The 15,687-nt window shown below is 41.0% G+C and overlaps 3 protein-coding genes and 1 non-coding gene across 4 annotated transcripts in view; all 4 read right to left on the bottom strand.

Moving 5' to 3' along the window:
* dtx4a (deltex 4, E3 ubiquitin ligase a) overlaps positions 1–5,034 on the bottom strand; it is a 37,909-nt gene extending 32,875 nt beyond the window's left edge. Inside the window, exons 1-3 of the mRNA XM_057329031.1 lie at positions 4,720–5,034; positions 4,041–4,258; positions 167–1,145 (exon numbers count right to left, since the gene is read on the bottom strand). Coding sequence (XP_057185014.1) covers positions 167–1,145; positions 4,041–4,251 — 1,190 coding nt within the window. The 5' untranslated portion in view covers positions 4,252–4,258; positions 4,720–5,034. The remainder of the gene's footprint in view (positions 1–166; positions 1,146–4,040; positions 4,259–4,719) is intronic.
* A 304-nt stretch (positions 5,035–5,338) lies between these two features.
* trnaa-cgc (transfer RNA alanine (anticodon CGC)) lies at positions 5,339–5,410 on the bottom strand. Its single transcript has one exon. It is a non-coding gene; the product is annotated as a tRNA-Ala (tRNA).
* A 440-nt stretch (positions 5,411–5,850) lies between these two features.
* On the bottom strand, positions 5,851–7,990 carry si:ch211-119e14.1 (cilia- and flagella-associated protein 251). The gene is made up of 2 exons (XM_057340241.1): positions 7,886–7,990; positions 5,851–6,694 (listed from the first exon to the last, which is right to left on the bottom strand). The coding sequence occupies exon 2, from the start codon at positions 6,691–6,693 to the stop codon at positions 6,079–6,081; it is 615 nt and encodes a 204-aa protein (XP_057196224.1). The 5' UTR covers position 6,694; positions 7,886–7,990; the 3' UTR covers positions 5,851–6,078.
* Positions 7,991–8,642: 652 nt separating this feature from the next.
* coro1b (coronin, actin binding protein, 1B) overlaps positions 8,643–15,687 on the bottom strand; it is a 29,847-nt gene continuing 22,802 nt past the window's right edge. The window contains exons 8-11 of the mRNA XM_057340145.1: positions 11,856–12,001; positions 11,230–11,287; positions 10,272–10,580; positions 8,643–10,192 (exon numbers count right to left, since the gene is read on the bottom strand). Of these exons, the coding sequence (XP_057196128.1) occupies positions 10,070–10,192; positions 10,272–10,580; positions 11,230–11,287; positions 11,856–12,001 (636 nt within the window). The 3' untranslated portion in view covers positions 8,643–10,069. The remainder of the gene's footprint in view (positions 10,193–10,271; positions 10,581–11,229; positions 11,288–11,855; positions 12,002–15,687) is intronic.

Here is a 15,687-nt window from a genome sequence, read left to right as displayed (position 1 = left end):
TAAACCCTTGCGAGATACACATTACCTGCTTTTAAAAGTTGGGGTAGTGTTGCTTCCAAACCATAAAATAAACTGTGTATGAAGGTTTCATGCAAATCATGCAAGACTTTTCACAGCACACTAATAACTATCAAGACACAAGTGTAATATGATTACGGAAACTTACCCTGATGCAATGAGCGCTCGTGACTGTGCCATGGCAATTCTTTGCAGGGCGGGGCGGCTAAGGCCAGCCAGGCTGCTGCGAGGTGGCACTGGGGCAGCACACGCTGCTGATGCTGTTGAAACAGGACCCAAAACCCGAGCAGAGGGCGTGGGAGCGCAGGTTGTCGCTGTAGATATAAGGGCGTTGGAGGGTGTAGGTACGGTAGGGTTGGGTGTGGAAGTAGTGTGGGGTGTAGCAGAAGGAGGTGGGGGTGGCGGTACAGCAGGTGGAGGAGGGCGGTTGGAGGATATTGACAGGGCAGCAGTGGCTGAGCCAAGGAGCGAGAGCGAGTGTCCAAAACCTCCACTGGCACCAGAGGTGGAGTTTCTATGTGGGGAGAGTACTCTGGAAAGGGAAGGAGGGTGAGGCAGAGTTAGCGAGTACGAATGTCCCCTTGGCGGTGCTTTAGGGCTTGGTGGCTTAGGTGTCGGCGGCGGTTTACGCCCCAGAGTTTGTGCCATGCTAGGGGTCTTGACACCCAATACTAGCATACATTGTTGGCAGGAACATGGTTGACCCAATGAAGTAATGGCAGAAGCCGGAAGAGCTCCACTAGGATAGGCACTGCCATTTCCTCCGCTCACACCTGAAACCCCCACCCCCAGGAGTCCACCACTTCCAGCAGATGACCAAGCATGGGGTTTAGGCAAAGGGCCAGACACAAGTGGATAAGCCAGGTCTGAGCGCCTTTGGATTCTTCGGCGCCGCTGCGTCTGTCCATTGATCTGTGTCATACTCTGCAGGTCTATGAGGTAGCAGAAGCCCAATGGTGTTAAGTCCAGCCAGGGCTGTTGCCGGTCCCGGGCTGCCTGGATGGCAATGCTAACCTCGGTGTCATATGGCGTCCATGAGCCCGAGTCATTTTCCCATTCCCAAACCCAACCCTGCCCTGGTGCCGATCGTGGGTCATAGAAGCTTCGACGCACGGGTCTAAGAGTACCTGAACGAAAAAGTAGAGATATATTAGCCTAGCAAAATATACTAGCATCGTATAATTGAAAGATCCCATTTTAATTTTGATAGCTTAGAAGGTTTATTTATTTCCATTTTTGTGTTGATGCATTTTCAATTAAGATGAAAAATACCAACAACCAGTGTTTAGTTATGCAACAAAAAAATGTGTGCATTGTCAAAGTAACTTCCAATAGTGAAAGTGACCTATTAGTCAGATATGGTGACCCATACCCGAAATGTGATCTCTGCTTTTAACCCATCCAGAGAGTAGTGAACACACATACAGCACGTCGTGAACACACGTACACCCGGAGCAGTGGGCAGCTATCACTGCAGCGCCCAGGGAGCAAGTAGGGGTGCCTTGCTCAAGGGCACCTCAGTCGTTACCCACCGGCCCTGGGAATCGAACCGGAAATCTTCTGGTCACGAGTCCGACTCTCTAACCATTAGGCCACGACTGCCCCAGCATTAGGCCACGACTGCCCCAGTAGATGCAGGGAGGGATGCCCGCAGGGTGATGACATACATCCACTAAAATCTCAGCCATCTAAGCCACTTCCGCTCTCATAGTGCTGACAATACATTTACTAACAATACTACTATTGTGTTAGTATTATTAGTAGTGCTGTCAATAGATTAAAAAAATTAATCGGATTAATCACACATTTTCTGTGATTAATCACACATAACAATAATATTTTAAAATATACTTTTATATTTGAATAACTTCACATTTAATCTTCAAATTGATGTAGAAACAACATATTTCTTCAACAGCGTCATTTTATGAATGAAAGAAAACATTTTGATATTAGTACTGTAACTGATGTCTCTATTAAATTGATTATTTTAACATTAATTATAGCCATTCAACAATATAATTGAGAGCTATCATGAAATATACAGAAATTGAAGGAAGTTCTCAAACACTTTACAGTCTTTAATGCTAAATTATAAATTAAATGCAGAAGAATTCTCATTAAAGCTACAAAATCACATTGATTTCTTCTTTTATTTTGTTCTTTGATTAACATTAGTGACAGGAGTCACAGCAGCACGTTTAAGAACGTGGCCCCTTTAAGAGCTGTCTCGGTACGCAGATCTGACCGTCACCGCACTCCCATTTTCTCAACTCTTTGCATTCATTTAAGATTTTATTTTACACTTTGAAGTCTTGCTTAAGAAAATGCTAGACAAAACGGGCTTTCTTACATAATCTTGTATGGTTTTATCCATTCAAGCACGAAAGAGAACTTAACACGGATGCGCTGTCTGACAGAGATTCACCGACGCAGCCTTCAGCCCATGACTGTTTACACCAGACTGGACCTCGCGTTGCGTTTTGCCGCATCCCACAGTTTAGAAGCTGTCTATCTTCATTGAACGCGTCAAAGCAACTGTTTCAAATCGCACTTAAGTGGTTTAAAAGCCTGTACACGAATAAGAGCGTGATTACATAATGTAACGCTAGACAAAGAATGTCAAAACAAACGGATGCTGCGTTAATTGCGTTAAATATTTTTCACGCGTTAATTTGAAAAAATTAATCGCATGCGTTAACGCGTTACCGTTGACAGCCCTAATTATTAGTATTGTTACTATTATTACTAATAATACATTTACAAAAAAAAACGTTCTGTGATCAAGCCTCAAGTAAGTTCAAAAGTTTTGTTCATATTTGTGGATGTAGCTTGAAACATATAGCTTGAAGCCTTTCCCTTTTTTGGTTGTCGACATATGCATCTTGAGTGAAAAACTTAATTGTACCCTATGGACACTACGTGCACCGGATGTAACTTGAGCTGGCTGAGACACAATGCGGAAGTGACCATGCATGGTCTATTTGCTACTTGCTGTTGCTAGTCAGAGGCAGGTGTTATTTTCTAACATTTTTGTGAACTATTAGAAGTAATATAGATGGCTTCAGGGCTAACAGAAGTATACTGAAAGCCAAAAAACTCCCAATTTTGATATCATGTTCTCTAAAAGGCCAAACACAAAAACAGTCGATATATAACAAAAACTGAGCAACTGACTATGACACCAACAACTCTGAGGTAATGACACAATAAGAGAACATTTTTTCCACAAAAAGCTACAACAATTATTTGAAGACAAAACAAATGCTTTTTGTGTCTGTTCCAGATCCAGAGCAGTTGAGGTAGGAACTACTTCATCAAAATGTGCATAAGCTGCAACCCAAAGTTATCTATCCATACCCCCTTCCTCCCCACTTCACTTCTACGTTCCCTCATCCCTCCAATTCTTTTTGGAAGAATAGTCGCTACCCTTTGTCGACCCCATTCTCTCCACTCCTCAATCTTGCCATGAAGTGTAATCAGCCCTACACAATGGAGTTTGCCAGCATGGGTGATGCAGTCTCCCAAAGCTCTGACAGCCAACAATCCACCTCTTTGTTTCAGCTTCAGTAGCCCCTATTTATGGGTTCAATGTAACATATTTCTTCCTTCTCACCAACCAAGCACTCATGTGCACTGACAAGAGCATTTCTCCATCTTTAGCAAAACTGAATCTGAACTCTAACGTTCTTTTGTCATGTGACAAAAAAGTGAATTACAAACAAAAAGCTATAAGCTAATGTAGGCGAGTTGTCTTGAGATTTGATAAAAATAGCAATAATACATAAATAAATAAAGGCTTTTTAGGCCCTGCCATTATCATGCTACCACAGAGGACTTTCAAACCATTTTTTATAAATCATCACTACACTATTTAAAGATTATTTGTGCATTTGGTTGATTTTACACAGCACAAAGTACTCAAATAAGAGGAATCATTACATCACTACATCATTAGCACGAAATGGATAATAAAAATATGCATCGTAAAATACAACGTTAAAATGTCGCAATCGTCTCACCGGTATCTTGACGAAATTGGTGCATAGACTGCAGGTCAATGATGTACGGCGAGAGACGCGAGTCGACCTGGCCCAGTACGACGCTCCCAGCGCCGCGAGGGTCGCTGCGGATCACCGCCTCGATGTGATGAGAGACCGCCGGGCTGTAGGGTCGCCAGCGCCCGTGCTCGTTCAGCCATTCCCATACTACCACGGCCGAGGCTAGCAACATCTCATACCTATGCGAGGAAGAAAAAAATACGTCCAGTTTTGTCATTTGATGGTGTCTTCGCTCTGTTAGTTAGATTGCCGCGACTAATTCCCGTGCAAAGAACAGGTGTACGGTTATGAGCAAACGGTTAATTTGAGCACACAAGTAACATGTTAGCTATTGTACTGCATACAATACATTTTAGTAACGCATTTACTACCACTGCGCCCTTAAAAAATGTCTATACCTCGACCGACAAATGAGCAAGACGGACCTTCAATTCTATTCGTCATAAATACCCGAACACTAACACTCCGGATATAAAATGGTAGCGTTTCAGTGTGTGATTGTGGGTGAAGTGTCCGTTTTATGTGTGAATTGTAACACATTAAGAACCTAGATTTTCGTATTGACGTTGGAAGTGCGAGCTGCAAAAGTAAAAGGCCCGTTTTCTTTAAAATGCGATGAAAAAGTCATTCAAGCACTCACCAGTAAGAGACCCTTCGTGCGTACTTGTTTGCATTTAAACCTTTGAAGGCATAGGTAATTCCTTGAGCGAATCCATTTTAACTTGAGCAAAAGTATCCGTGCAATATAACAATAATAGTAGTGCCAGATTTTTTTCTCAGATGAAAATGCAAATCGAACTATGCATTATATCGTTTTAATGCAAAGTCGACGCAAGCCGCTTAAAACGAACTCCAGTTTGACAAGAAGTCATTCTGTAAAACGGCATTTAAATATTTTCCTTATCCTAGTTAAGAATGTAACATCCTCGCAGGATTCTTCGACTGTGTGCATGCGCATACGCCCACTTACGCTAAACTGACCAATGGGGTACGGTTCTCCACGCCCATTGATGCATAACTGACCAATGTTCTATGGGGTAGTGTAACTTCCGACTCTTAAATGCCTCCTCCCCAAAATTTTACAAGCGTACGTGCATTGGGTGATTCGTGTACTTACTATATCGTGTACTTACTATATACATTTACGATGGTTTCAACTTTGCCGTCACATGACAAAAATAATAAACTGAGATTGAAATGAAGTCCACGGTTTTATTAGGGATTTTTGTGCAAATAATTGTCTTGAAGTAAAACAAAAGTGGAGATGCCGGGGATTGAACCCGGGACCTCATACATGCGAAGCATGCGCTCTACCACTGAGCTACATCCCCTTGATAGTAATAGGAACGTATTGCCTTTAAGGTTTTACTAGCTATTGCGCGTAACGTTACGTTTGTTGCTTTTTTTATCATTTATTGTTCAGATACAGATTTATGTTTTAAATATCGTTTAACTAAATATTTTGATTAGCTGATGTGTTTGAATAAAATCTGTAATGTAACTTTGGCGAAGGCAGATCTGCAGAAACAGGCATACGTTAGGCCTACTGCTGGAGTAGTAACGTTACATTTGTCAGACATTATCAATATCTTGAATAAACCCAGAAAATCTGACTTAAAAAACATGGTAAACGAGTATAAACGTTATAAAACGGTTTCATGGTTGCAATTATTGTTGGTTGAATGCCTTAATTGTCTACAGTAAGGTAAGTTACAGGTTGTTGTCAACCCAGAACAATAGACAAGCATTACACACAAACACGTTATTGACATTAAAAATGTTTAATGTTAAAATATTTACATCACTATAAAATTCTACAAAAATGTCATTAAACAGTCAGCATTTGCAAAAAAACATGACAGATAAACATTCAGTTTGCAAAAAGGTCCAATTTTACATCTCACGAACTACAAACAATGTTTTTGACACCTACTAAACCTATTCAACTGATTGACCAGCTATTTATTTCTAAAGACAAGTTTCTGCTCATCTCTGTTCTTTATAAAGCAGTCAAGTCATTTCCTTCATCTTTGCTCTGTTCAGACCAAATAGCACTACCTGCAAATGGCTTTAAGTCTACAAGCAATCCAACTTTCTCTTCGTTCTTCACCTCTTTACCATGTTTACCATCCTCTCCTGCTGCCTCCTCCAGTTTTTCCTTGTCTTCTTCAGCTTCAGTCTTCTCACCATTCTTGCTGTCTTTTCTCTTATTTGCCCTCTCCCTCAGGTCAATGCTGGAATAGTCATCCGAAGAGTCATCCCTAATGTCATGATTTTCTTGTTCTTCTTCTTCCTCTTCTTGGCTTTCATTCTGTTTGTCATTATCAACATCTTCCTCATATTTTCCTTCATTATCTTCTAGGTGCTCCTCTTCTTCATGGGGTTGGGGCCAAATGCGGACACCAAGTCTATTTTCCACAACTCCGACTCCTTGTCTCAATTGGTCACGTAGTCCGCCTTCAGCAAAGATTAGGCGATGGATTTCATATTGTCCATTTGTGTCTTTATTTAGTCTCTTGTAGAAGAACACTAGAGCCAGAACAAGTATAAGCCATATGAAGAGGAGGGCAATGACAATTGGGGTACTGTCACCAGAAACTGTGCTCGATGTCATGCTACAGTGAGCAGGAAAGAAAAGCCCATTGGGTGAATAAACTAAATATATAAATAAGATGAAGCATTTATAAAACGTCAAGTTAAGACAAATGTCTTAATGAAAAATTAACAAATACACTAGGGCCCGGTTTCACAGACAAGGCTTAAGACTAGTCCCAGACTAAAATGAATTTTGAGCGGTCTTAACTGAAAATAACTTGCCCTGACATATTTAAAAATAGTGCCATTGTTTTGTTTTAAGATGCACATCAGTAATGGTTTTTCTATTGCATTTTAATAAAAGCAACTTAAATAGCCTAATTTAACTAGATGTTCATGGATTGGTTCCAATATATTTAAAAAGTTTTAAGTAGAAAGATCATTTACAACAAGTAAAGTGAAACAAAAAAGCAAAGCAGAAAGCTTTCATAGAGGAAAATGTCATCCTTAAATTGTCATCCCTGATTGTCCCATGGTGGACCAAATTACAAAAAAACAATGTGAGCCCAATAAAATTATCATTATTATGAGAAAAATGGGTATTACAAGAGAACTCAAAAGGTAAATAGTCAGACATGTTACAGTAACAAGTTTGGTGGTAACATGTGGAACTCTAAACTCTTTCTGGGCTTCTGATATTCCTGTGCTTAAAGTGGATATTTAGTAAAATTGTTACATCTCACAAAGCGTTCCATAGACTCAAAGTGAAACACTGCGGTTTGTTTGCCCATGCAGTCACTGCAGCAGTGTTTGACAGTAAACCCTGTGCAGCACACAGGAAGTCAGCACGCTCACAAAATTTCAGGAAATACATGAAATACATTTTACTTTATTACTGTGCAAAAGAAAATTTTAATGCATCTCCCAAGATGGCCATATCCTATCTGGCACTGGCTATTAATTATCACTAAAAAGTAAATGAGTTTCCAAGCACTTAATGGCAATTCACAAGATTTGCAAATGCAGAAGAAAAATTACTTTTTCAAAGCAAACTGTGATCTTAATTACACACTAATCCTACAAATCCCACTCTAAAATACTGCTTATTTACAACACAGATTGCATATGAACATATATGTCTATAGAAAAGTATACAAATGATATAGAAGAGGTAATTCATTTCAATAAAATAATAAATGCTATAAGACACATCCAAATACTACTGCCAACATTAATAATAATCAAACATGTGTTAAGTAGTAATAACATACCTTTATTCAACTGTCTTTACAACCATAACCGCTGAGAGCATTAAAATAGAAATTCAAATGTGACATGATCATATAGGCAGGAAAGAGGGGCGGATTGAGAGAGAGAGAGAGCGAGAGAGCGCACGACCACATGTAATTTAATGGGTGTTTGTGTGTTTATGACACCTTAACGACAAACCAAAATCTTTTTGATAAAGAAATATGATAAAAAAATATGCTCTCTTTCTTCTCTTTGATAGCTTTGTACAATAATTAACATCAATCATCAGATCTAAACCTTTTAAAAGAAAGCAAGTGCAAATAGTTTGACTGTTAGTCTGCACAGTAAACCTTCAGCTAGTGATTGTAAGCTAAAGCACAAGTCTCTAAAACCACATCCTGTTGAAAATGTCAGGTTTATTGCTATGAACCATGAAAACAAAAGCACTTTGCTAGTGCAAGGTGACTTTGTTTAACATAAGTTTGCACAAGAATGAACATGCGTGGCTTATTGAACATGTAGTCCTTAATATCAGTTTTTAAATGTTATTTCAAATTATATTTTAAGTTCTTTTAAATATTGTAGTATACAGCTTCAGGAAATGGACACCTATACTGTAGAAATCATGGTTTGACATCAGAGATCAGTGATGTATTATATCTAAAATTAGCAACAACAAAAAACACATTTATATTGATCTCAACCATGCGTTTACAGGAAAATTCTGTAACTGGTTGTAATATGGTCACAAGCAATAAAGTAATCTGCAACTACATTTGAGTAGATTTTCTTTATTAAAAAGAACAGATTAGGTTAAGCACATACATAGATGAGTAAATCAACAATTTACAACATATACAGCTATTAAAGCTAGACAAACAAAATCATTTACAAAGGAGGATGAGTTGTCCCTGAACTTTCATCTGATTGTAGTGCCCATAATTAAAATACAAAAGCATCTAGATCTATTAACAGCACATCATTTTACTATTTTGTATATTTAGTCAAATAGCAATGAAGCACAATTGTTGGAGGGTAAAAAATGAAAAACACATTTGGACATGTTCTTCTGTAAAGATCATCTTTTACCTCCAAAACAAACAAAAAACATTTTTGCATAAAGAAAATTAAGCATTTGGTCCCACATTAGAACTTACTGTAAATACTGTAAGGAAAAGCATTGAATTTATTCTGCACACATGTTCGGGGTAGGTCTGGGGTCAAGAGTGTAATTGTATGCAAAAGCTTTAAATATATGTTAAATGCAATAGGTATGCTGTATACACGTTGTCTTATGCAGTTGTCTATAGTAGTTGGAACCTAATATAAACCTAATATAAAGTGGGTGCGATTATTTTTTTGTATGTGTGGCACTATCAAAACGTTGCTCTGTGAGATAGTGTCCTGACTAGACCTTGCAATGCACATGCAAAATAGCATGTTTGTCTAATTAAACTGTGCTGATTTTTTATGTTTTGAAATACTATAAATTCTCCTAAAAATAGGCTTCATTTTCTGCATGTAAATTATAATTTCTTGTTTTTTTCTTTAGATCTGCTGTGTGGAAGTATTTAAGATCACTGGAGGCTCCTCTATTGCTCAGTGAGCTACTATTTATTATTCTAACCTTTCTCAAACACTAAGTACAGTTTCCAACACATGCTACAGACAGATTCACACAAAAAACATCCAAAACGAATGCTACATTTGTTAAGACATAAAATGGAAGAAAAGAGCCATTAAGGGCAGCTAAACAGTATTGGTTAAAGTATGTTAATAAGCACCTTTAACTTAAAAACTTTAAACTGAAAAGCTAATTAATTCAGCATGTTGGATTTTACATTTCCTGATGTTTAGTTTTAATAAAGAGAGGCATACTTAAATATTATTGCATGTGCATGTGACAAGAGTGTATTCGAGGTTGCTTTTCTGTACTTTGCATGTTTATACAAATGCTGACCTACCAAACACAGACTGCAGTCTGCAGTTAGCACATGTCAGTTCCTGATGTACTCTTAAAGCCCTATTAAAAGCATAAAATAAGCATCATTTATAACATCAAATGTCAGTGCATTTAAAAATAGCGTGTTCCCAATGATGCTCAAATCATGTTTGTATCATTATACTACAGTAATGTAACTACATGCCCCATAATCCTTCAGTAAAGCTTTTAAATCTAAGAAAGGCTATGTTTGGAGTTTCCTTCACACTTCTCCATCCTCAATACGGGCAATCTGTCTTTCCAGTACATCAATCCTTTGACCTTGAGCCAGCACGAGAGCACGCAGACCCTGCACCTCTGTTAAAATATCGGAAAGTTGGTCCTCCTGTGCAAGATACATGATACACTGATTCAATTATTATATAATGATAATATATAAATTAATTAACTGTACAACTACTCACCTCTTTTTTTATTCTCTCTTCCCCACCATCTATGTCCCTCCCTCCACATTCATAGCTTGACCCCTCTCTCTCCATCTGAATGATAACAGGGTTTTCCGGTGCAGCAGTGCTTCCAGGACCGGTATCGGTCTGAGAGAGCTTTTTGGGTCGCCCGCGAAGGGTGCCGCATTTGGATGGTGGGACTGTGTAGCCACCGCTGAGGGAGACAAGCAGTGGAAGAGCATCCTGTCCTGCTATCCAATCTTCTGCCAGCAGAGCAGGTTCTAATCCCGCTGTATCGGGGTACAGATCCCCTTGAAACAGATCAGACTGATTTTGAAAAGAAAGAAAGATTAAGGTTAGGTGAATTTGATGAATGCAATATGTAGTTCTTTCATCTTTCACAATAAAAGCCCCCCAAAATGAAACAATTAAATTCGCTTTAAACATTAAAGCATACACCTAAATATGATCAAAATGTTTTTAACATGAGACACATTTCAGTTTCAAAACGTTTGACCAATTGTGTACATTTAAAAAACAAATTTTCTACTTTGGGCATCAGAATAAAATATTGTTTTTCTAAACACGTAGTGCTACTTTTCAAACATGCTTCTAATTCCAGGCATCTTATTTTAGTCTGGTGTTGTGATCCGAAACAAATGAAGTAGGCTACATGAGGTTGAGTCAATATGAGCATGTCATCACTATTATAAAAATTTTTTTAACTTAAATACCTATAAAAGATGTGATAGCAATTTTTGATAGCACATTTTCTGTAAACTTGCTGTGTCAATGTAATTTTGGAAATTAGGAATCATTAGGAATTACTTAGCAGAATACATTTTTTGCCACATATTAAAACTACATTCATTGTACTTCGAGAAAACCAAGTTACCAAGTAACTTTCCTTTCTGACTCACTGTACACACAGACACAAGTACACAAGCTGTAACTTTGATGTGCAGACTGAATTTACCTTCCGAGGCACATTCATAGATATGGGCTCAACCTTACGCTCATGCAGCTTATAGAACCTAAAGGAATCAGATGATATGGAGATAAAGGCAGGTACATAGTTTTAAACACAGATTTAATACAGTTGCCCAAGACTTCCTGCATTAAGGGTCTTGTAGAGCAAAGAACTAACAATCCACAAGGGTTGTTGGTTCAATTCCTCAAATGCACTGTAATTCACTTAAAAAAAATTTTTTTTATTAATTTAAAATTCAGACTATCCATTTATTAAATGTTTGGAATGAACGTCTCACAAATGTGAACCGCATATATTTCATTTCATTATACTGACTGTCTGACTATTGTATCAAAACCGAATTAAACAACTTATTTTTCCATATAATTAAGAAAAAGGATACAAAGGCTATCCTGTGCTTAATTTCACAGATTTAAATGACTGCATTCTTGAAGAAGCTGGCATACGTTATCTTTAATGTGTATTTACCCGTTTTTTTTTATTTCTTGATAAAATACACTTGCACAAAGAACCTCTTAGGTAGTGCAAACAACTTTGGCACTATACAAAAGACTGGAGAAATTGCACAATGGCAAATGTGATGGTGTCCTAAAGCCATAAAATTTCCACACCTTGCTATTTCACATTTGTTCACATCTACCCCTCGTTTGCTCAGGAAACCGGCCCCTCTCTGTGGCTCCTTACTGCTGTACAGACTCAGGAAATGAACATATGGTGACTCATCTGTCACCTCAAAGTAACGAATGGTACAATCCCCCTGTGAAAGATGATAGACAGCTGAACCACAGAGGCATATTAAATGTTTATGTGTATCTATCTGTATGTTATGTTTGAACCATGCAATAAATATGTTACATAATTTGATGACAAAGCATTTTAAACTCCCACTCTAAAAAAGCAACATGGTATTACCAAGGTCTTAATTTCTGGGTAATTTACAATGATAATATTGCTTTCTTTAAATGTCCAGTGTATGAAATTTAGCAGCATCTAGCAGTGAGGTTGCGAATTGCAAACAACGACTCACTCTACCCCTCCCTTTCGGAGCACTATAGTGGCTGACACAGAAGTAAGATTTCGTCATGTTGTTGCTTTCTTTGCCACAGTTTGTCCATTAAGGGCTATTGTAGAAACAACATGGCGAATTCCATGCAAGGGGACCCGCGGTGTATGTAGTAGGGCTGTGGGATTAATCGAAATCGAATCACAATCGTGATGTGAAACATAGGCTGCGATATGTGAAATAAGCAGCGAGTCTGTGCCAGTGAGCACACCTCCTCTCTCCCCAATAGTTTCTGCTTTCGCTAGTGGAGAAATTAAATAATAGTTATTTTTGCTACATGACTGTTATATTACACATTTTATCTCATCAACAATTTCTAAGTTGTCTATGATGCATGTTCGCAATTCCCATTTTAGAAGAGTACATGTGCAGCCTGTGTATCTGCATGCTTTTTATACTCGCGCATTGCTCGTGCGGTGCGTCAGACAAAGCGGATAAGTCATTTAAAACTTAATTGTCTCTGAAAGCTTTTCATACTCGTGCCTGGCTCCATGCGGCACCTCATCCAAAACAGTGCGTCTCATAAACTGCTTTGAACTTGACGCACATGCGCGCCTGGCTCGTATCACAAGTCTCCACGTGTGCGTCTCCCAAAACGACAAGGCGTTTAAACTTAATGCAAGTGCACAACCTGTATCTCAATCGCTTGTGTTTATTCGTGCCTGGATGCGCACTTAAAACAAACATAAATTAATTCAATCAATCTGATTTGCTGATTTAAATTGGATGAAATGACACATTCAACAAATGTTTGACTAATTTTAAACATCCCAAATACTTATAAACGAATACACCAACCTATATATGTAATATTTTAAAGGAGTAGTTCACTATAAAATTAAAATGTCATGAAAATTCAGTCACCCACATGTCATACAAGCCGTCCATTTGTTTATTTCTTCTGTCAAAAAAAATCAAGGCTTGGAGGAAAAGTTTCCAGGGTTCTTATCCACATAATGCACTTAAAAGGGGGGCTGTTGGTTAAGGTCATTGCAGCTTCAAAAGGCTCTAAACGACACCAGCCAATGAATAAGGGTGTTGTCTAGCGCAGGGGTTCCCAAAGTGGGGGGGGGGGGTCGCGAGGGTGGGGTCGCAAGATGATTTCCAGAAATATTTTTTTATTATTAGAAATAGCGTATGTAGTATATGTCATGACAGAACCACAGAGAACCCAAGTGCGGGAGAAAGCAGTCTTTATTAAACTCAAACAGAATGCAGAGAAATGTATGAACAGGTCGCGAGCAGTCCACTCCTGAGATGGTAGACGTCAGCACGATGAGTCGAGGATAGGTTGCCGGTGCTGAGAGTTGGGCGGAAGCGCCTGGTGACCTCACTCGACTCGAGTCCGCGCTGGCAGGTTGGGGGAATGCTGCGCCTGGAGAGGTTGCAAGAGAATCCTTCCCAGAGAAGACGTCTGACTATGGTGATCACTGACCGAAGCGCCAAAGCAAGCTGCTGAAAAAGGCAGACCAAAAGGAGGAGCGAGGAGAACAAGGAAGGTAAGCGAACTAGACTGGATACAAGACACGACTAGACTAGACTTAGGCTGAGATACTTCAGACAAGAAAAACTAAACAGAAAACTTAACTTCAACAGGCGAGCCGCAGCTACGCCTGGGGCAGTCTGGGGCAGAATAATCCACAACGAACAGACACTGGACAAGAAACACTGAGGGAGTTATAAAGAGAACGTAACGAGGAGATCATAACCAGGTGTGGAGTAATTAAGGAAACGATAATGTCTAATGAGTGAAGTGCCAACAGGCGTGTGAACACGGAGTGGAAAAACACCAGTGCAGGGGAAGTCATACGGAAACACGAGGGTGGGGCAAATGACGCAGACACAAGCACGAAGCCAGCCGAAAGCTCGGTGACAGCCATGTGCTCGACAAAAACAAAACAATCCCCGTGCCAGATGATGACCCGACCAGACCATAACAGTACCCCCCCCCTACCAGTGCCCCTAGGCGCTTAAGGGGGGGGGGCTCACCTCGTCTCCGGTGGAAGTCCATGATCAGCGACCGGTCCAACACGTCCCGCGAGGGAATCCACGACCTTTCTTCTGCGCCATAGCCCTCCCAGTCCACCAAATACTGAACGCCCCGGTCTTCCTACAGTATAGACTGGGACACCATCCACCAGCCGCAGGGGAGGGGGGGTGGGCTGAGAACTGGCTGGGTTGAGAGGAGAGGTGACTGCCGGTTTGACCCTGGATACATGGAATACAGGGTGGACTCGACCAAGGTTGGGGGGAAGCTTGAGACGTACGGCCACTGGATTAACCACCTTGGTGATCTGGAATGGCCCAATGAACCTGGGTGCCAGTTTACGAGAAGGCACCCGGAGAGGCAGGTCCTTGGTGGAGAGCCATACCCGTTGACCACACACGTAGGCGGGGGAGAGATCCGGTGGCGGTCCGCCGCTGCCTTGGTTCTCAGCGTGGTTCGGGCCAAAATCTCTCTGGCCTTCGTCCAGATACGGTGGCATCGCCGGACAAAGGCCAGAGCTCAGGGAACCGCAGCGTCGAGTTCCTGGGAAGGAAACAGAGGAGGTTGGTATCCGAGAGAACACTCAAACGGGGACATACCTGTGGCTGAGACGGGGAGGGAGTTGTGAGCGTATTCCACCCAAGAGAGTTGTTGGCTCCAGAAACCAGGATTACTAGATGTCAAACAGCGGAGCCTACGTCCCAGCTCCTGGTTGGCTCGCTCACATTGCCCATTGGTCTGAGGGTGATAACCTGACGACAGACTTGCTGAGGCCCCGATCTGATGACAGAATTCTTTCCAAAACCGGGAGATGAACTGAGGACCCCTATCGGACACGACGTCCACCAGAAGGCCATGTAGGCGGAAGACGTGGTCCACCATCAGTTGAGACATCTCTCGGGCGGATGGGAGCTTGGGAAGAGGGATGAAATGGGCCGCCTTGGAGAAGCGGTCCACCACTGTGAGAATTACAGTGTGTCCACTCGACAGGGGAAGGCCAGTCACAAAATCCAGGGCGATGTGGGACCATGGCCAGGAGGGGGTGGGAAGGGGACGAAGCAGACCTGCGGGAGGATGGCAGGTGGTCTTGCTTTGCGCACAGACAGGGCAAGCCAACACAAACTGTCTGACATCATTGGAGGCCGACGGCCACCAAAACCGCTGACCCACGGAAGCCAGGGTTCCCTTGATTCCTGGATAGCCGACCAGCCTGGACGAATGACACCACTGGAGGACCTCCGGATGCAGCGAAACGGGAACAAAAAGACGACCCGCCGGACACTTTCCTGGCATTTGCACCCCGCAACCGGCCTCCCCTACCTGCCTCTCGATTTCCCAGGCCAGGGACCTGACGACCCTCCCCTCACCCGATCTGAGTCCTCGAACAGGCGAG

The sequence above is a fragment of the Triplophysa rosa genome, linkage group LG1 (genome assembly GCF_024868665.1).
Source record: "Triplophysa rosa linkage group LG1, Trosa_1v2, whole genome shotgun sequence".
In the NCBI taxonomy this organism is placed as follows: Eukaryota; Metazoa; Chordata; class Actinopteri; order Cypriniformes; family Nemacheilidae; genus Triplophysa; species Triplophysa rosa.
This window is presented reverse-complemented; position numbering and strand designations above follow the sequence as displayed.